General features: G+C 43.3%; 1 protein-coding gene across 1 annotated transcript in view; it reads left to right on the top strand.

Moving 5' to 3' along the window:
• LOC123374183 (phospholysine phosphohistidine inorganic pyrophosphate phosphatase) overlaps positions 1 to 21922 on the top strand; it is a 168632-nt gene that overhangs the window by 55052 nt on the left and 91658 nt on the right. Inside the window, exon 6 of the mRNA XM_045023823.1 lies at positions 1575 to 1666. Coding sequence (XP_044879758.1) covers positions 1575 to 1666 — 92 coding nt within the window. The remainder of the gene's footprint in view (positions 1 to 1574; positions 1667 to 21922) is intronic.

The following is a 21922-nucleotide window of genomic DNA, read 5'->3' as shown; positions in this document are numbered from 1 at the left end:
ATCTAAGGCAATTCTGGTCCAGTTATAAATGTGCCTTTTAACCTACAAAGGCCCATATGTGGAACACAGACCGGTAATGAGGGACACAAGAAAAAACATAGGGCAGAGTGCTTAAAATGTGAGACCAGTTTATATAGTATAAAAATAAATACTGTATGTAACCCCTGTGTAACAAGTCTATATTTCTATTGGGCCAGTGTTAGAATAATTGAGATAGCAAGTTTATGTGGAAGAGAAGTACATTTAGGCAAAAAATGAGTACTCTTCCTAACAATGAGAGAGAGTTGTGAGGTATAATTATTGTGGAAGCCTGGTAGTACTTTAGGTAAGGTTGCAAGTTAAGCAGCTAAGGTAGGAAACTTGCAGCTAAGATAGCTTGGTCATGTAACTAGTTAATACATTTTCAAACACAACTGGCTCTGTCTATAGTAGGTGCACAGTCATGTTTGAAAACTGGTAGCTAAAACATGTTGTTTGTCATGTTTTTGAACAAGACACATTTTTCCAGTCTACCCTATAATGCACTTGGTAGCCCTATAATGTAAACTGCCTTTATTTATCTTGGGTGCAATCCAGAATTCACTGAGAGATTTGGGTAATGAGAGAATGCTGAGTCATAATTTGGGGCTGACCTTTTCTGTGATTGCTCAGATATTATTTTTTTTCTTTTTGGGGTGTGGGGGAACTTTGAGATAAAGCAATCAGCCATTTTTAAATCCAAGGGAGGGGAAGGCAGGGTGACAGCAAAGACTTGAAACGTGTCACTTACGACTCTAGTGCCCAGTTTGGTGTGAAACAAATGGATTTTGATTTAACAAAGATATCACCATGTGAAAATTGTGTGTATTGAGCGTGCACAATACATATTTTCATTAAGCTTATAGGTGTGCACTTAGACACACATCCTCTAAGCAGAGCACAGAGACTTTTCTCAGTAAATTTTGCTTTATAACCGACATACTCTAGTTTGCTTAAATTTCACTTACATAGACAGTAACTGATTGTGATGCAGTCATTGCTACACACGTATGGAAAATGCTATGTATTTTTGAATAACATAACATTGGACTGCACAATGATGCATGTCTTTCGAAATTTCCATATTTCCCATAATGTGATTTGAGAATAAATGTTCCCAAGTTATATTTGTCATAGATTTGCAAACAGTTTGATCAGCCTTTATAGTATAACTTCTAAGGAAATGTTTAAAACTTAATATTATCATAACTGCCATCGCCATAACATAAAAACGTGTTTGTTAGGAATGTAAGATTAACTTTATGAATTTCTACATTGTTTTTGTACTGTGCCTAATCATTTTTTACTCTTCTGATTTGATTTCAAATTGTGTTGATGGCTACTGTTCAGCTGTATAGCCAGCAGAGGTGCAGTGTGAATTATATTCAATGTAGGATGACTTTTAATCAATATGATGACAATATTATCTTGTTTAATTTGTCTGATGGCAGTATTAAACATCAAATCAAGCAGTTTATTATGTCAAGAAAGATGAAGTATGGCAGAAATAAAATTCACTTGACACCAGTTTTGTCTGTATTTCATTGCTGTGACAGGCCATCATGATTGGAGATGATATTGTGAATGATGTAGGAGGCGCCCAGCAGTGCGGTATGAGAGCTCTACAAGTACGGACAGGGAAGTACAGGTCAGTGCACATTATACACCTTACACTCCACATGACTAATCACGGAAAGAGGGAATATAACGGCAGAGTATGATTTGTTGTATTTACGTTTGTCCTCAGGTACAGATTGCTCAAGTTTTCTTATGACACCTTGATTTAAAAGGGAAGGAGGAATTATGGCATTGCACCCAATGCTGTTTCAGAATAGTGCTGCAAAACGAGCATGCCAGACCTGATTTTCAGGGAGGCCTCTACCAGCTCTCCTCTGGTGGTTGTACAATTTTGCCATCAGCCTGTGCAACCACTTTTTCAGCACAAACCTCTGCCTACACTATTGTTAGATTCTGGCAGGCATTAGAATTTCCACAAGCAAAAAACCCTTTGGACAAAATTGTGTGTGCACAAGTGGAAGCTGGGACCTGGAGATCAGACCCACAGTAATTGATTATTTAAAAAAAAATTCCTTTCTAGCACACAGATTACTGATAAAACTTGTTTGTGTGTGAACAAATGAGTCGTCTGCGATACACACAACAGCCCTTGTTTCTTTGATAAAGTCTGCCCTATGTTTTATTGCTGTAAGTGAAAATGTTTGATGGGCTGTGTGAATTACTCTACACTTGTTTTTGATATTCTCAAATTGCATCATTGTTACTAAAGACAAGGACCCCCTGTCTGCTTGGCTGAATTCCACCACAACAAGTAATACAAGGGCAAAATTCAAGGGGCCAATCCTACTAGCTGCTGAGTTCCTTGTGCAAGATGCTGAGAGCCCTCAACTTTCAGTGAGGCCAAGATCACAAAATCTGACATCGTAATAGCTCTTTTTTGTATTTTTTGGCAAGTTTCTGGATATTTTAAGTCTACCCCACCCAAGATGCTATCTGTTGGACGCATGCTCTCTGCAATCACAGGGCACCTCCACCTCCCTATGTGTATCCATATCTCTTGGCGTTTATACCACATGCATCACTGAGACATTTGGAATATGGTGGATATTCTCTCATTGAGCACCCTGTTTGCCCACTGGTCGATGAGGGCAGGTTTTTACAAATGGATCACACTCAATTTTATGGACCCTGAGTGTGTTTTCTTCTGCTAGGCCCACCTGTGTATCTGGGCTAGGCTCCCTTTCCCTCGCTGGATAATCCAAGAAGTCCTTTCTGTTACATATCCCAAAGTACGCTCGACTTGGAAATGCTGATGCAGTAACATGAGTGATTGTTAGAGGAGGGATCTTGGGAATGATCTTTCTTCCAGAGATAAGTAAGCAGGATGGACAGATGAGCTAGGACCCCTATGAAGTTAGTTTTCAAGGGAGCATGTCCCTCGGTCTCCACTTGGTTTGGATTAGCAAAGACACAGATACAGACCTTTGAAGCCAAAATAGTACATGCTCTCCCAATTCTTATGACAGTTTGTGAAAAATGAGTAATTTTAAGGTATCTGTAGTTAGATAGAAGCAGGTACAGTGTATTTTTATACTCACATTTTTAAACATTAGTAAATAAAATCTCAAAATCAGTTATCTATCCATTTCAATAAATCTCTGTATTAAACATTTTTTGTTTTGTACTACCGGGGTTATTGATCCCATTAATTTCCATAGGGGAGTTTTTCAAAGGGACTTGTTCTTAGCAGCTCGTCTCTCATTGCTATTGATGGCGATCAGCATGCACCACTTTGAAAATCTACATCTTAATGTCACACAATCAGTTTAGGGGTTTGTTTCCTGACAAGAGAAATAAATTAGGATTGAAAAGTTCTGAGAATTTCAAGAGTGCTCAGCATCCCACAGGAGACCCTGGAATACAGCCTTTTAAACAGCTGAAAATAAGAGTGGGCATGTTGTTTTTCATGTCAGAAAGATATTTGCTTCTATGAACTACGATCCACATACATTCCAGCTGCAGGAGAATGATCAATTATTCTGGATAGAAGAGAATTTTCCCCTATGTCTTTATTTAAATTTTACATTAAAATGTGTGTTTGCTCCTATCCAAAATCATATACCACTATAGGGGTATGAAAAATAGTGGCATCCCATTGTGAATTGAACCCCTGGTGCTATTCCAATTGCTGTATGTAGCAACCACCAATAAAATCAAACAATATGTCTTGTATACAAATAGAGATGAGAGACACTGCTTTATTAAGAAATACTATTTTAATGTACATGGAAAATAAATAAGAACATCACAAAAAATAGGAATCAATAGGAATCATCACAAAAAAACAAATATTGAATGAAAATTAATAGGCAAGAAATTCTGAAAAATAAAAGAGCAAAATTATTCTGTGGTTGATTTAAAGACCAATTCCTAATACAGATTAAAAACTAATGGTGTGACATTATGCCTGGATTCCATAATTGCACATAGATATATCTTTTGTACACAGACCCCTGTGTGCTACACTCAAGTATACCTCTGGGTGGCACCATTAGTACATATACTTCAATACTTGATGTGACTAACAGTCTTTCCATGAAAGCTAAGACTAATTTTGCAAAATCAGCATACACCATGAATGCTCCACTAGGATGTTATAGTGCAGATGCTGGGTGTCAGCACAGTCGGCTTTCTGGAAATTTCACCCATGAAAAGTCTGCAACTCACCATACTTGAGTTCATTGTGGGTGTCAGTGTCAAACCCTCTTTATGCCTGTGGTCCAGAAGCAGCTTTCTCCCATTTGAGCCAGGAGGTTGCTGGCTGCCCACAACAAAATGGAGGCAGTCAGGCCCAAAAGCTTGTGTTCTGTGGGATAAAGAGCAAATGAGAGGAATTATGGATGGGAACTGTTCCAGTCGTGTTTCCCAACATACCAATGCATAAATGGGGATTAGACTGTTCTCACAAGTTACCATATATATATATATGGCAGTTTACTCTAGCATTCTGTAAGCTGAGTAGTTCCACTGTACTGTGCCCCAAGTCCCACTGTATGCTTACCCCTGAAGCACAGACATTCTGACTTCAGTTACACTGATTTCAGGGCACCTTCACTGATTTCAGTAGGGTCATTCTGATTTACACTGGAGTACTGGAGATCAAATTCTGCCCTAAGTAATCCAGTTCTGCCTTCCGTAATGTGTGCAGCTCTGTTGAATCCAGAAGGAGTTATGTCATCATGTGTAAATGTAGGCAGGACTGATCCACTGTTACCACTTATCACCTTTATTGAACTTTATAAACTTTTTTTTTTTTTACTTTAGAGGCAACAAATGATCCCAGGGCTTAGTTTATTGAAGAAGCTAAGCTATTTACCCACTGCTGTGATAAACCCTGATATCGGAGCATCCTACATAAAAGTTTAAATAGTGAAAAAATGGAAAACCCCACATCATCATCGTCATGTTCCTATTACGCCTCTGGCGTTTAGGGCAGTGACGAAGCTCCTTCACTCCTGTCTGTTTCTGGCAAGTCTTTCAATGGTTCCCCACCTGTGTCTCAGTTTTTTCAGCTCCGCTTCCACAGCTCTTCGCCATGTTGTTTCCAGGCAGCCTTGTTTCCACTTGCCTTCAGGTGTCCATCTTATTGCTATTCTGGTTATGGAATCGGTTTCCATCCAAAGCACATGACTGATCCATCTCCAATGCCTCCTGGCAATGAGATGGTGCTCAGATTCTCTTGGCTGCACTGTGTCAATAGATCTTGGTTTGAGATTGTTCTGGGCCAAAAGATACGGAGGATTTTTCTGAGGCAGGTTGTATGGAATGAAGACAATTTGGACATGTCATACTTTCTCATTCCCCAGCATTCTGCACTATAAAGTAGTGTTGATACATCTTGTTTGGTTTTGGTGTTGTATTTTGATGATTTCCAGACTGTATTTAAGCTCCTGAAGGTATTTCTGGCTTTATTGATTTTGTTCTGGATGTCCTGGCTTGTTCCACCATCCTGGCTAATGGTGCTGCCCAAGTATGTGACTTTTTCTACATTGGTGCGAACACGATCCTCTATCCGTACTGGTGACGGTGAGGCAGTATTAAATGTCATGATGTCTGTCTTATTGCAGTTGATTTTTCAGTCCAATTTGCTGGCTGAATGTGTTGAGTCGAGTTGTTTTGTATATGGTGTTGGGTATGTGATAGGAGAGCGACATCATCTGCAAAGTCCAGGTCTTAAAGAGATGAGAAGAGTGTCCATTTAATGCCTCTTGGCATGTCTTCTGTTGTACGTCGCTGTGACATTGCACTCCATATGCTTTATGGAACTATGCTTATGAATATGATGTAACTTGAATATGCTTTACGCTAAATACCCCTTGTATGGTGTCATTAGAAAGCTTGTAATCTACTAAGTGTGTTCATCCTATTTGTTTGCATGTATTATTTCTATATCTGGAGTTAGAAGAATAAGATATAAACTTGTATCACTGATGTAAACATCTTAAGTGGAGGCCATTAAGGGTGCTCCAGAAACAATCAGTTGTAAATGGCCAAAGTTACTTGAAAGCCTTCCTGTGTATGTGTGGGCCATCACATAGGGAATGGACAGTAGGGATCTTACAGTGACATGTGACCATGTCATCTGATAATGAAATCCATCTTAAATCTGGTACCTTTCCATTTAGAAGGAGGGGTGGGAACCCAGAGAGACAAAAGATTCCCGCCTTGTGCCAAAGCTATAAAAGGAGTGGAGCAGGACAAAAGGGGCTGCCAGTTATGAGAAAACCTCTGTTTACCACCTGAGATGTCTGCTGGATCTAACAAAGACTGTACCGGGGACAGGTTTGGGCCCAGACTAGGAAGGAGTCTAGTCTGTGAAAGAAGCTTATGGGAACGTCTTTGTAACCTGTAATCAGTTTCTTCATATATTAGGCTTAGACTTGCGTGTTTTGTTTTATTTTGCTTTGTGACTTACTTTATTCTGGATGTTATTACTTGAAACCACTTAAATTCTACTTTTTATACTTAATACAATCACTTTTGTTTATTAATAAACCCAGAGTAAGTGATTAATATCTGGGGGCGCTGTGCTTATCTCTCTATCAGTGATATAGAGGGCGAACAATTTACAAATTTACCCTGTATAAGTGTTATACAGAGTAAAATGGATTTATCTGAGGGTTTGGATCCGATTGGGAGCGGGTGTCTGGGTGCTGGAGACAGGTAACCTGCTGAGCTGTTTTTAGTTAAAGTTTGCGGCTTTGGGGTGTGGCCCAGACCCTGGGTCTGTGTTGCAGCAGGCTAACGTGTCTGGCTCAACAAGGCAGGATTCTGGAGTCCCAAGCTCCAAACGAGCTCAGAGTTAATTTCAGCACATCAGGTGGCAGCCCCAAGGGGATGTCTGTGACCGAACCTGTCACAACCACATTACCCAGTCGATGGCAATGTTGAAGAGGATTGCAGACATGACACACTGCTGACGTACTCCTGTTTTGACTTCAAAACTGAGCTCAATGTGATCAACACTGCATGTATAGTTGAAATAGAAGCTTTTGATTACATTGATTATACGGAAAGGAATTCCATATGCCCGCAGAATGCGCCATAGGCTTGTCCTGTGAATGCTATCAAAAGCCTTCTCAAAGTCTATGAACATTATGTAGAGTTGCCGTTGCCATTCTAAGCACTGTTCTATTACGTTTCATAGAGTGAAGATCTGCTCTGTGCATCCACGCCCTTTCCGAACACCAGTTTGCTCTTTTCTGAGAATGCTATCAACTGCCTCTGATATACGCTGGACTATGATCTTACACAATACTTTGCTTGGCACAGATAAAAGTGTGATATCACACCAGTTATTACAACCCCACATTGGGGCCAGGAAACTGAGTTTCAAACTGAAATGTCATGTTAGTTGGTCTTTCAAAGGGTGAGGTTTGTGCTTTGGTGCTGAGTTACTATGGTGATGGGTGTCATATCAGAACTTAGATAGAGAAATTGGCTTTGTGGAAGGCATAGAAAAGCAGTAGGTGACTCGAGATCCATGGGGATCTTGGGATAATTGTGGAGGCTGAAGGCATCTGTATGGAGACCCGGTGCTTCCAAGTATTTGCATGGGCTTCTCCCTATTGCATAGCATCACTGCCATTCCAGGAGCTATGCTCCCATGGGGGCCTCAACGGAAGCTGTTCCCAAGGTGAGGTTTGGAGTGAGGAGGGTTACCATGAAAGAATGATGACAAGATCAGCATCCTCTTACTCAAGGGATGGATGTCATAGTAAGTGCCTCTCTCTTGGTTCTGCCCCTTCTGGATCTTCAAAGCTTAAAGCCCTCAGTGTACCTGTGGTGGGGCTTCCTGAGATCAGGGAGACCCACTGTTTCCTGCACTCCTGCATGTTCCAACTCCAGTCAATCTGATCAGCCTCCTCAGTATTAGAACTGACTCTCAAGCTCCAAATGCTGAACTTCTACACAGTAATCAAACCAGACGCAGAGCAAGACACTCTGTAAAATGTAACAAATTCCATCTGCAATATTTAGCTGTAATTTCTGTTTTCTCAGGTCTGAGGAGAGTGATGATGGGAAAGGACCAGGGTGATGACTGGGAGGAATTCTTTTGAGTTAATGCCAGTCACTATGTTTTCTAAGGTGTAGGAGGAAGTCTTGATTGGTTGAGTGGTTCCGTTTTATACATGTGCCAAGCGATGCTATGATGGGCCCATTGTTATCAGCTGTGAATCCCAAATGTAAAGTGATGGTCCAGCGTTTGCCCTGACCTGCCAGTGTCATCCCTTCGCAAAAGATTTCATCCATCTGCCCACTTGTGGAGGAATAGAGCTCTCTCTCTGCTATGATCTGGAGCACTTCAGGCAAACAACAGATGAAACAGGCCCCCGCTGCATCTTGCTGCTTTACAGAGAGTATCCACTCCCATTGTATTCTGGGATTTCCTATGGACCTTCAGTGATTTCTGCCCATCTGAAAATGGGCAAGAGGCTCAAGGGTCAGATGGGTTATTTGGAGACAGATGAAAATGTTTGGAATGCCATTGGGAAGTCTCATATTTGTGTGATTCCTGGTTAACAATATAGGTGGGGAGCAAAGTTTTCTGTGAAGTACACTTAGGGATGAATGTAGTGAAGACTTTGCCTGCCATCCATAGCATGGAGGCTGGGACATGACCACAGAATTCCATTTGGGGGGGGGGGGGGAACAACATGGTGGCATCTGGATTTTCACAGCATGGAAGTCAGATGGTGTATTTGTTGAATCTGACCCTCCCTTAAGCAGTTTATATGAGCACCCATGTGAAATTTCCATAGCAGAGTTTTTACGTTGAATGTGTGTGCAGTGTAATGAGGAACTCATACCCTGTGGAGAAAATGGATATGTGCTAACTCCACTTACAGCTAGTTGGCGTCAACATCAAACCAGTATTTCCAAGATAACTATTGATTCTGCAGTGCTGCTTATTATCCTGATTCTTCTTTGTAGTGAGCAAGTTAGAGCAGAGCCAGAAATGTACCCAGAGGCATTTCAAACTCTCTCTCTCTCTCTCTCTCTCTGAATAAAGTCAGAAGCAGCTTTCAGATGTATCAACATGTCAAATGTGCAGGTGATTCTTGGCCGTGTGGAGGAATTACTGAGTCGCTTTTTGTTTACAGTGATGGCTTTTAAATAGTGGACTCTGGCTGAAATAGCCCAAACTACAGTGATATTCGCTGTCCTTAAGCTTTTATTATGTATGAAATGTTGTAAACGTTTAACTGTTTGGCAGAGGTTTGAGTGAGAATTTCTGTGCAGGAATTTTGCACGGCCGTGGAATGAAATGTTCACACAAGCTACATTGAAATGGCATCAGTGGGGAAGGAGACTGATGTAGTCCACGAAGACCCAGCTCATTGTATCATTCAGCTAGGAGTCCTTAAGTTTCCCTTTGGCATTCATCCTTGTACCCACCAGCAGACTGCTGACAGATGACTGCAGTATCATTTCCCAAATACAGTATAGGACTACTCTGTGCAATACACTGGAAACAAAGTCAGCATGGTGTGCAGTGTTACTCTTGCACTGCAGCTGATTTAGCCTTTGTGAGCTAGAGTGCAACGCTGGCCATGGAGCTTCAGTCTTGCAGTAACTGGTGGTGTCACCATTAATGGAGGTCCTGGAGCATTTACATTATCGAGCACCATTTTCAGGGGTTCAGGATCGGGCAGCACAGCTTCATTCCAGGTTGAAACTGGCCACTCAGTTCTCAAGGGCTTAGCCCCCAGAGCAAATTTAGCTGTTGTAATATTAAACAAAAAATTAGTCAAGCTGGGTTTATTAGATTACTGTCTCCCTCAATATTTTTCTTCTTCTCAATTTCCAAACACATAGCAGTTCTAGAGGCTTTTTAGCGGTCCCTAGCACCAGAGGATATTAAAAAAAGTGATAACAGGCCCACTGTTGCTATAACCTCACAGTCTTGTTCACTGAGTCACTGTGTCACTGACCACAGCCAACCAACCATTAGCGTGCTCTCATTTTATGGGTTGTGATGCAGGGCGGTGGAACCCACTTACAGGAAACAAGTCTATAGAGAAACTCCACTTACAGTGAAGCAGAGAGAAAACACTGAGTCATTACACACTAGATAATACTTAGTCCTGCCATGAGTGCAGGGGACTGGACTAGATGACCTCTCGAGCTCCTTCCCAGTCCTATGATTCTCTGATTTCCAGGCTTGTTGATAAACTTCCAGTCCTCATATAAGTCCTCATAACCTCATTGAAATTCATGGAAAGGCTCCATGGCCATATCTGTGTAAGGGGAAAAGATGTATTCTAACACATTAGCTAAAACATGTTAACTAAATGCGTTAAAAAACTAGTGTAGACAAGGTAAATGTAATTTTAACACATGCTGGTTGAGGTAAATCCTTGAACAGTTGATGTGTTAAAACTACATCTTGCCTCATCTATACTAGAATTTTAACTTGTTAGTTAACGTGTTAACACACCTTTTTCTTCGAGTGAAGGTGAGGCCCCATTTGGATCAGTTCCATAGTGAACTTTCACTCAGTTTACTGTGAGATTACACCCTCTTGGACTGCAGCAATGATCACCTATGGGATAGATATTTACTGGTGAGTTCCAAGAGTATTATCCCCTCCCGCTTCCTCCTCAGCTTTGAATGAGCAGGGGAGGAGAAGACGAAAAGTTGCTACTTTGATATGGGGGTGAGGTGTTGGGGTTGGAGGGAGCAGTAAGGAGAGCTCTTCAGCTCCTGACCTTGCTGCAGTTACTTTCATTTGAGAATGAAAATGGACTTTTCCAGAGCCCCTTCCTCCCACTAACTTCCAGAGCTGCATGAAACGGCATGTGGTAAAGTGAGGGCCTGCCTTTACCACTCCTGGTGTGGGAGAAGGAATTTTCTTCCCCCATCCCCCCTCTCCAGTTATAATTAGAGTTAAGTTTATAATGCAGTGTTTGGTTTCAGGGCAAAACCCCCACTAACTAGCTAACAAACACACAACGTGTGTTAGGTTTGCACCAGAAGTGATACATGATATTATTATTAATTCATTTGTCCTGCGGTAGTTCATGAGGGACTGAGGCCCAATTGTGTTAGGTGCTGTACATATGTGTTCTAAAAAGACAATCCTACGCCAAAGAGATTATAATCTAAGCATACAATGAGACAAGAGACAGCAAGAGATTAACAAATGGGACATGGAGGGGGAGACAAGGTAGCAATGAAATGATGGTATTTGGTATAATAAGCAGCAGTCCCATCACACCTGCTCCCTAGCCATTGATCAACTAACTTCTGCTTAGCAGCCCCAATTTAATAAACAGTCAGAGTTCAAGGATTTACATCAGGGAACAATGTTCATCTCATGAATGGCAAAGAAGCAAGCGACTGTGTCAGTTTCAGCTCTACCACTCCCATCCTTTCCCTTCCACATAGGAGCTGTTTAACAGTGATTATAGCGGTTTTAAAGGTTGTCGTTCCTTCTGCCCGGTGGCTGCTTAACAGTGGGATCAGAGGAGAAAAAAAATGACTCCAAAGGTCACTCAGAAACAACCAATAGGCCAAGGCATATGGGAGAACAGGGGGCTGACGTGCAATGGTTGCATGGAACTAGATTGCTTAAAAACCACCTATTCTGAAAAGCATCCCAGCCACAATGACCATTTTGTTTCTGTTCTGTTTTGTTCCTGTACTGTATCCCACCCAAATGTACCTCTTTAGCACAAACTCTTTCAGGCAGGGGTTAGCTGTTGGGTTGGTGCTGTGCTTGTATTTTATAGTGCTGTTTTTGCTACTACATAAATAACAATAGAGCCCTCGGGCAACTTTAGATTCCCAAACATGTGGCCAAACTAGTTTATATTTCTCCCCTCCCTACAAATGCATAATTCATGACATGACAGGAATTCTAGTGGTAGCTGAAATGGACATGCATAATAAGCGGCATTCTGTTCAGTGCTCTCCAAAGTTTCTCATGGAGTGTGTTCATCCCACTGCACAATACACTGTGTAGAAAGAGAGACCCATTGCATCCCCAAAGAATAACCTACTCCAGGCAGCACATTGAGCAGCCTCTCCGCCTCATTATGGATGTGTGAAGGTCTAACTGCTACCATAACACAAATCTTTCCCTCCTGTGCAAGATTTAGTAATTCAGCCTTATAAGACAATACAGGAAATAGCCCTTTTTTTGGTAGGGGTGGGGGAAGTAGCCTTTTCTCAGTGCTAATGTAGTGTTGCAGTAGAAAAATTCCACAGCAAAGTAGTCATGGGGGTAATCAAACGTTACATGGTTTCTCAACTCTTGTCATTTGCAGTGTGCCAAAAATATGAGCTAGCTCAACATTTGACAGCAGTGATGAATGTCATTACCAATAGCTAAATATTTTGTTTCTGTAAAAATGCTAATGAGTGTGTTGAAATGTGCTTCAGAAGTAGCAGCGCAGAGACAGCTGCGCAATTGTGGTTTCACTAGAGATTTCTTTTAAGACTCGGGTTCCTGCTCTCTGTGTTTTTCTTTCTACGTTAAATGTCATATCTGGCTTGTTTGGTTTGTGTGATAATTGAGCAATGGCTTTCAGTAAATGGCATAGGGAAGGAGAGGTCTGATTTAGACTTGGATAGTCTGATAAAACCAAAGCATTTATTTTGTAAAAAATGGGCTAACTTCATCCACTAGTTTAACTCCATTGAAACAAGTAACTCGGTACCTAAAACTTTCATCTTTCTTCTGGTTTATGCTCTTCTTACTTATTTGTCTTATGGTAGCACCTACGAGCCCCAGTCCTGGACCAGGACCCCAGCGTGCTAGGTACTGTACAAACACAGAACAAAAAGATGGTCCCTGCCCCAAACCGCTTACAATCTAAGTAAACCACTTGCAGTAAAATTCAAACAATCTAAAGTAATTGTGATGGCTAATTTTGGTTGCTGAATAACATCGGACATCTCTTCCAGCTGATGGGCAGATGCCACAGTGGACTTATCTAATGAAGAGAGTCCTCTCTCTGGCGACTGGGTTTGTATCATGTACATGTATTGCACTTCAGACTCAAATTAGGATCCTAAGTTTTCATAAACATCTCTGTTAGGGTACCCTAAAGGGAGCTTCCATTTGACCAGCCATTAGGAGCTATGTTAAGGTAGAAACCATTGGCCTGTTTTACAAACTGTTGTAGCCTGGTAGCATTGATAGAGAGCCCAGTATTCAAATGTGGGGACCTGAGCGAGTCCACCCACAACCAAATTTGTGGTTCCCAAACTGGCACTTAGCCTGCCCAAATGTTGAACTGAGTTTAGGCACCTACATTTGAAAACTAGGCTCAGTCTTTGAGCCAAAGTCACTGGTGTAACAGAGTAAAAGTTGGTTCTGTGTGTGTGTAAAAGATCTGCAGGCAACGATGACTGACTAATCTTTCATGCTTACTATGAATGAGTGGCCCTGCCAGCAGCCTCTCGCCTCACTTCCCCATCTTGGTTTCTCAGATAAACTCAGTGCAGCTGTGGGAGTATATTAATAGCCCTTTTATGGTGTTAATCTATTACCAAAAATCCCACTACCATCAGAATCCCCCCAGCACAGTCCAAACATTACATTAGTCCCAACAGTCCAGCACCCAGTGCGGCTCCAGGGTGTCTCACCCCTCCTCACCCAACTCTCATGTTTGACTCTGGGGTCTCTCATCATACCTTGCCCCGGGCCCTCTATCTGGAGTGCTTCTTCATCCTGTTTCCTTCCCAGCTGTGGGTCCAGTTTCCTGGAGACATCAGTGGGCCTACCCCTCCATCATTCCCCAGCCTTCTCAGAGAGCCAGCAGGCATCTTCCTGTGCCGCTTTCAGCCTTCAGCTCTCTGGCTGTGGCTTTCTGGCCAGGGGAATTGTGATCCCCTGACTGCCTTCAGCTTCCATTTACTTGCTTGGGCTCCACTGCTCACTAGGGAATGCTCACTGCTTCCCCATTCAGGGGCATCCCTTCCCTGAAGCTCCAGCCCAGCTCTACCCTGCTTCTGAGCGCCTGCTCTGGGTTCTGGGTTCTCTCTCAGGACTCTGTACTCTCATTTGTAACTCCCAGTGGCAGTCTTGCCCTCCTCGTTGCAGCAAACTAAGCCAAACCTGGACTGGACCAGGAGCGCTGGGCCCAATTTCATTTAAGGGGCCAGCTACACTGTTACACTTGCAAAGAGCCCCTTCTAAAGCAGACCTGAGGGTGCTGATGGGGACAAGGGAAGGGAGAATGTTTACATTAAAACTGCCTCTCTAGTACCTGGCTTGAGTAACACTTCATGTCCTTTCAGAGGCTTTACACCCTTACGCAGACAGATCAACAGACAGTTAAAAAGAAGATTAATAATCGAATGGTGGGTTAAGTCTACTGTAACTGCCATTAAATTACAGTCACTTCGGACACCAACACCTCTTTTGCTTGGCATGGCAAGAATGACAAATAATTGGGAAAAATGGAGTTTGTTGGAGGAACAGAGATCTCCTACTTCACCCTGCCCCCCCCCCATTTAGTGTAATGCGTTTGATGGGAACTGAAGATAGTCTGCAGCTGCCGCTCTCTGTTGTGACCCAGGCGCACGTGTTGCACCGTAACAATTACAATGATCGGTCATCATGGTTTCCATCCATCACCAAGCAACTGCATTTAGTTATACCTCAAAACGTGTTCTTTTTGATTTGCCAGAAGATTAGCTAATTCAGAATGTATGGCCAGGACTTTTGAATGAGCTCTTCATGATACGCATTGGTGACTGTCGTTTACGTTCAACCCATTTGCTTCCCTAAAAATCACAGTTGGTTTGCTGACATATAAAGCAGAGGACTGAGCCCCAGCTGACTAGACATTGGGACACATTACACACATAGTTACACATTGTAACTGCTTCCAGATTGTCTCATCTTTAGACATTACCTTCCATTTCACTGACCCTGTGTGTTTCTAATGGGAGGACAAACTGGGTGAGGTAGTATCTTTTTACTGGATCATAAGAACAGCCATACTTGGTCAGACCAAAGGTCCATCTAGACTAGTATCATGTTGTCTGACAGTGGCCAATGCCAGGGAATGAATAGAGCTGGTAATCATCAAGTGGGGGGAAGGATAGCTCAGTGGTTTGAGCATTGGCCTGCTAAACCCAGGGTTGTGAGTTCAATCCTTGAGGGGGGCCATTTAGGGAAGTGGGGTTTTAAAAAAACCTCTCTGGGGATTTGTCCTGCTTTGAGTAGGGGGTTGGACTAGATGATCTTCTGAGGTCCCTTTCAACTCTGATTTAAAAAAAAAAGTGATCTATTCCCAGCTTCTGGCAAACAGAGGCTAGGGACATCATTCCTGGCTAATAGCCATTGATGGACCTATCCTCCATGAATTTATCTAGTTCTTTTTTGAATCCTGTTATAGTCTTGGCCTTCACAACATAAGTGGTCATATACCTAAGTTACCTTCCAATGACTATACATCTAAGTTATCTGAAATTAGACTCTTACATGAAAGAGTTTTACCTTCTCTCAAGTAAACTGAATTGGTTCTGTTCTTCTTCAAGTGCTTGCTCATGTCCATTCCATTGTAGGTGACTCCCAAGCAGTACCTCCGGAGGCAGGTAGGAGTATATGGACGTGTTGATTGCAACACAACTCTGCCAAATCTAGTGTCATCCCTGGCTTGCTGGTTGATGGCATAATGCGTCGTGAAGGTAAGTACTGACGACCACATCGTGGCTCTGCCGATGCCTTGGATGGGGACATGAGCCAGGAAAGTGGCTGACGACACCTGAGCTCGCAGTTACTATTGGGGGCATCACCCATGCCAGTTCGTAGCAGGTACAGATGCAGGTGATGATCCAGGACAAAATCCTCTGGGACCACACTGGGAAGTCCTTCATTCTGTCAGCAACCGCCATAAAGAGTTGAATTGCGGAAAGGCTTAAAAAGTACACTCCAGGTAGAAAGCCAGGGCACACCTGACGTCTGGGGTGTGCAGATGCCTATCCCCATTGGATGCGTGCAGCTTTGGAGAGAACACCTGGAGGATGATGTCCTGGTTGACATGGAAGTGTGACACCACCTTTGGCAGGAAGGCAGGGTGGAGACGCAACTGGACTTTATCCTTGTAGAACACCGTGTACAGAGGCTCCAACATAGTTTTAATCTCAGAGACTCGCCTTGTCGATGTAATAGCTACAAGGAATGTGACCTTCCATGCCAGGTGGGAGGGAAACTGAAAGGAAAACCGGATCACGTACCGGAGGAAACAGCCTCTCGAGGTGTTTGAGGAACCTGATCGTCATCTTATGTGAGAATACTGATCTACCCTGGACGTGCAGATGGAATGCTGATATGGCCGCCAAGTGCACCTTAGTCGATAAAAAGACAAGCCGTTGTTGCTTTAAATTCAGGAAGTAGTCTGGGATGGATTATAAAGAGGCACCTATAGGGGAGAGATTCTGCTCCGAAGCCCAGCAGGAGAAGCGCTTCCACTTTGCGAGGTAGGTAGCTCTAATGGAGAGAAGGAAGGCATCCGATAGTGAGCTGCTGTCAAGGCTTTGTAGCAAGCAGAATTGGTGGCATTTTCTGTTCTGTCGTGTGGTGAACAGGTCCACTTGGGAAGCTCCCCACCTTTGGAAGAGCATCCAGGCAACCTTGAGTGGAGGGACCACTTGTGGTGAGAGAAGAAGGACCTGCTGAGGTGATCTGCCAGCATGTTCCAAACACCGGGAGGTGGGAGGCTTCTAGGTGGATAGCATGCTGGATGCAAAAGTCTCACAGGTGAAGAGCTTCCTGACACAGGACTGACGACCGGGCTGCCCCTTGTCTGTTGACGTAGAACATGGAGGCCGTGTTGTCTGTCAGTACCTGCACCACTCAACCAGAGATGGGGAAGGAACACCTTGCATGCCAGGTGGACGGCCCTGAGCTCTCTAACGTTTATGTGAAGCGACAGCTCCTCCCGTGACCATAGTCCTTGAGTTTTGAGGGCACCAAGGTGTGCTCCCCAGCTGAGGTCAGACGCATCCAACACTAGGAATACTGTGGGCCATGGAGCCGCAAATGGAACCCCTTCCATCCCGGATTTTGATTGCACCACCATTGGAGGGAGGTGAGTACTCGGGGCGGAATCGTGAGTAGCCTGTCCAGGGGGTGTCTGGTTGGGGGACAGACCGATGACAACCACATTTTGAAGGGGCCTCAGCCTCGGGCTTGCATGCTGGACTATGTAAGGGCATGCAGCCATGTGCCCTAGGAATCTGAGACAGACCCGAGCTGTGGTGAGCAGGTGTGCGGTGACTTGGGCAGTAGGGTCAATATCAAGTGAGTAAACTCTGCAAGGTTTTGATGGCATCGGATCTCTTTAAGCCCCAACCTCAGGCTCCGCAATGTACAGTGCCGCCAACCTGGTCCTAAAAGAGTTCCCCCCGAAAGCTGCCAATTTCCAGTTTATATCTGACACAATGCGTTTCCCACGGTGTGAATTTCCAGAGCGCTGCCTGGAACATAAAACCCGCCAGCAGAAGACTCTACAGTGCCAGATCAAATTCAAACTGTTATTTTGGGTTTACAGTCACAGTTGATAGATGGTGGGAGCTTGAAGTGTTTCTCTTCACCATGTGAACTCTCCGAATGCTGCGCTGAGCAAAGCAGCTGCAGCCTTCCTTTAAAAGAGGCTCCTGTGCTGTGGAGCTCTGTAACCTGCTACAAAGTGAAGCTTTGTTTGAACTCTGACAGACATTTGCAGTTGAATAATATTAACTGCTCCGCTCAGCCATTGGCTGCCAGAGACTGAAATCAGGCCTAAAAATAGGAGAATGTTTGAAGTGTCTGACCCTGAAGGGAAGAATTTTCACTCATAACCCAACCTGGCGCCCACCCAAGATGACATCATCTGGAGGGGAAGCTGGAAAAGATTTCAGAATGATGCTTTCCGTGAAGGAGCTCTAAACAGTTGTGTCAGCTAATCATCATGCAACACGTTTGCAACAATCATGAATCAACAAAAGACGGAAAGAGGGAATGAAGGAGAGAAGAGACAGAGACAGAGGAGGGAGATGGAAGAAATGTGTTAGAAAAAGGAGCATCCTTTATGCTTATTTCAAGGGAAATGATATGAACTATCAGAGGTGGATTCAAGCCCACTCTGCAGTTCCATTGCTCCACTCTAATTGGGAAAAGAGACCATAAAGCTAAGAATTCCTGTAGTGTGTGGGAATCATCTGCTGGTGCAGAGTTAATAACTGGTAATGTGCTCCTGCATCCGCTAGCATATGGGTGGGAGCGTCGCGGGGTGTCTGCTGTGATCTCTGCCCAGCTTGACACCACCTCAGGTGGTGTCACGAGTCACCACAACTTAATGCAACCTAGAGCCTGCCCAGAGTTTGCCAGGGATCGGGGGAGCACAAAGATGACTTCAAGCCACTTTGCTCCTCCTCAGCTGTGCCAAGCAGAGCTCTGGTGCAGCTGGGCATCTAGCTCTAGCTCTTGATTCCAAGGTATACGCAAAGCTTTTCTTACTCCTTGCTTTAGTCATTCTTTGTAAATGTCTTTAAGTGAACCTAGTGTTCAAAAAAAGAGTCGGCTAGAGAGCCCTGGAGACCGAAAACTCACAGCACAGGCAGGGCAAGCGTACCAGCATTGAGCTTACTAGTATGCCTCACTCACGGCAGCACTCTTAGGCAGTGAGAAGCTGGTTCCTTTTCCTTGCCCATGCAAGCTTTGGCATCTCAGCTGAGAATGCCTCCCTCCTCCCCGTCAGCTTTTGTAACTTGTCCATTAGCAAATGGACTGAGCTCCTCCCAGCTTGTTTCACCAAGCATCTGTCAGATGCTAATGACCTTCACTTGCTACTAACCAGGGCCAGATTCAAACCAGTAACCTGAAGGTGAAAAGTTCTGTGTTTTATTACCAACCCTCAGAACCATCCAGACTCTAGTTGTCTGTCTGTTAGAGTGTAACATGGAAACCCCCACACCGCGCCTTTCCTAGGGTTGATACCGACTCTTTACATTCCCTTTCTAATTTTCCCTCTTAGAAAGTGAACACTCCACTCTTCTTCCCAGTGGCTCCTGGAAAAATAAACAAGAGCCCCTGTTTGAGGGTAATACACTGGGCAGTACTATGTAGCACTGAGAAAACATTATGGGTGCTCTCCCTCTAGCCCTTATTGGTAGAGAGGAAGGATTTCCATATGGTTAGGGCCCTCATCTAGGACCTTGGGAGACCTAGGTTCAAGTCCTTGCTCTGTCAAAGACTTCTTGTGTGACCTTGGGCAAGTCACTTAACCTTTCTGTGCATCAGTTCCCCATCTGTAAAAGGAGGATAACAGCGCTTCCCTACCTCACAGAGGTTTTGTGAGGATAGAAATGTAAAAGACTGTGAGCTGCTCAGGTTCTGTGGGCCATAGAAGTACCTAAGATAGCTAGATACTGGTCATCTGGGAACCTCAGTCCATAGACTTCTGTGCTCTGATATTTGAGTCAGGAGAGAAACTCTGCTATCTCAGACTATCAGACTCTCATTCAAAATCTGTGTTCCAGTAGCATGAATGGACCCTGATTTGCTCATTTAAATCTGACCCAATTGTTTCCTGAACCTATTTCTCCAGATTTGTGTAGCCTCATTTTTTGTAACAGTAGCATACAAAGCGGTGAGTGAGCACTTTCCTCTGAAATCAGTGTGCCAGGCTCAGAGACTTCTTCCCATGCCATTCCAGGAATCTTTTGTGTTTTTTCCCTAACAAGAAAGCCTTTACTCTGTCTGTCAGGAACCACTGAACAGACTATAGTGCATTTTGTGGAGCCTTGGAGATGGAGGTAGGCCACCTATTTAATTAGGAGTCTCCACTAGCCATTTTTCCTTACACCGTCTAAATTCTCATTACATTTATTCAACACTATTTATAGTGTTATTACAACAAGAATACCCAAAGCACAGGTCAAAAATCAGATGCTGCACAGAGCCTGAATGTGGCTGAAAGCTGCCCTCTCCTTTTAAACACAAGATAAGAGCAAATTTTGATCAAATGCAGGTTTTTATTGTTGGTCTTTTCAAACAGGCAAATTCTTGTCATATGCCTATCTGCCAGTGAAACCAAGTACTCTTCACTTCATCAGTTCCCTGTTAGGATTTAACTGGCTGATCACGAGAACATTCCTGGTGCATATTGACCCTGGGAGGTGTCTCAGGGATATCTGACTGGCCTTGGTTGAGCTACTCGTGAAGGCAGATGTGCTATTCCATGGAGAGTCAGGAGTTGACTCCACATGGTCCATTCTAACTAGTCCACAAGGGGTGCCAAGAGAACCAGGGAACTGAGGAAAGGTGTTTTTTTTAACAGTTGGCTCTTTGAGAGCCAAGACAGAAGTGGAGGAGTGGAAGGGGGTTGGCGCTCGGGACATTTGATGCAGCAGATCAGTGGGTGATGAATACTGGAGTTGAGTGATGGTCATCAGTTTCACTTCTAAGGGTATCTGTGAGCTTTTCCTCTGGTTTTGCTTCATGCTTCCCACCTCGAGACTTTGGCTTTGAGTTTCTGGGTTTAAACAAACCCCAAATCTCAAAGTGAAGCTTTGTCAAAACCTCCGTGTTCATCTGGTTTTTGTGTTAAACCAATCCTGTGAAGCTGCTCTCTTTAATAGAGAGAGAATTTCTTTACTAGCAAGTGAATTGTGGGATATTTTTAAAAGCTTTTGTTCCTCAATATATTTTACTATGACAGTGTAAAATGAAAAATTGTGTGAAAGGCAGGGATGTAAACCTTAACAGCTGAAATAAATCCAGTGCAATACAGTAATGCTTGTTACTTCTGCCGCAGGTCAGCTGGCTCAAGTGCAGACCTCTAGTTTCATTGGGCATTAATGGAACTGACATCAGTGAATGAAGTTCACATCATCGATGAGCTGGATTTTATTCTTGTAGACTTAGCTTTTATTTCCCCTGATGTTTTAGATGTTCCAGGAGTCATCCTATTTCCTTGCAATCTTCTATTCATATCATTTTAAAACAGCCTCCAAATAGGAAGAGTTCACCTTTACTAAACCAGACCGACTTTTGATTCATGCAATCTGTCTCGTGAAACTGTTGACATGACTAATATCCCTTTGTTCAACAATCTCCCCTGTCTCCATTTCATCAAACAATTCTTTATGCATATTGCATCCAAAAATTACACTAAAAGAATATTAAGTTTGCCCATGTGACATACATTCATTCCGCTCCTTTGTGCGGTATACATTATGAGACAGTCTTTAATTAGATGGTCCTGACCTATACTGATTTTCCCCAGAACTCCCGCCTCATTCAGAGCACAGGATGAATGGTACTCACTGAATGGTTAGCTATTCAATTTTTTTTTATCATCACCTTTCTTTGTGTCACTCCAGGGTTTATTTACTACACACCCTCCAAACCCTCTGAATACAGAATTATTAATTTCCTTCTGAGCTTTTTTTATGGTGCTCTCATCACAGTAATATAATTCTTTGCAAACATTTAATGCATTTATTTAAACAACATCCCTGTGAGGTGAAGTGGTGTATTATCCTCATAAAAGTGGGGAACTGAAGCATGGAGATTAAAGCCAAAATTGTCAGAAGTGCCAAGGGACTTCAGGTACCACAGTGAGACACCTAGGACCTGATTTTTCAGAGTATGTAGCACTATATAGCACTTTGTATACCCTACACCCATCTCCCATTGACTTCAGTTACAGCTGTCAATGCAAATCAGGCCCCACATATCTCAAGCTGGGCACCCAGGAAATGGGTGGAAAAGTTTGGTTTAAGTAATTTGACTAGAGTCACAATGAAACTCTGTGGCAAAGGCAGGGATCGCATCCAGTTCCTCAGGACAGCATTCAACTGCCTTAACCACAAGACCATC

Source organism: Mauremys mutica, chromosome 7 (assembly GCF_020497125.1).
Source record: "Mauremys mutica isolate MM-2020 ecotype Southern chromosome 7, ASM2049712v1, whole genome shotgun sequence".
Lineage (NCBI taxonomy): Eukaryota > Metazoa > Chordata > Testudines > Geoemydidae > Mauremys > Mauremys mutica.
Note: the sequence above shows the minus strand (reverse complement) of the source record. Positions and strands in the feature narration are given on the sequence as shown.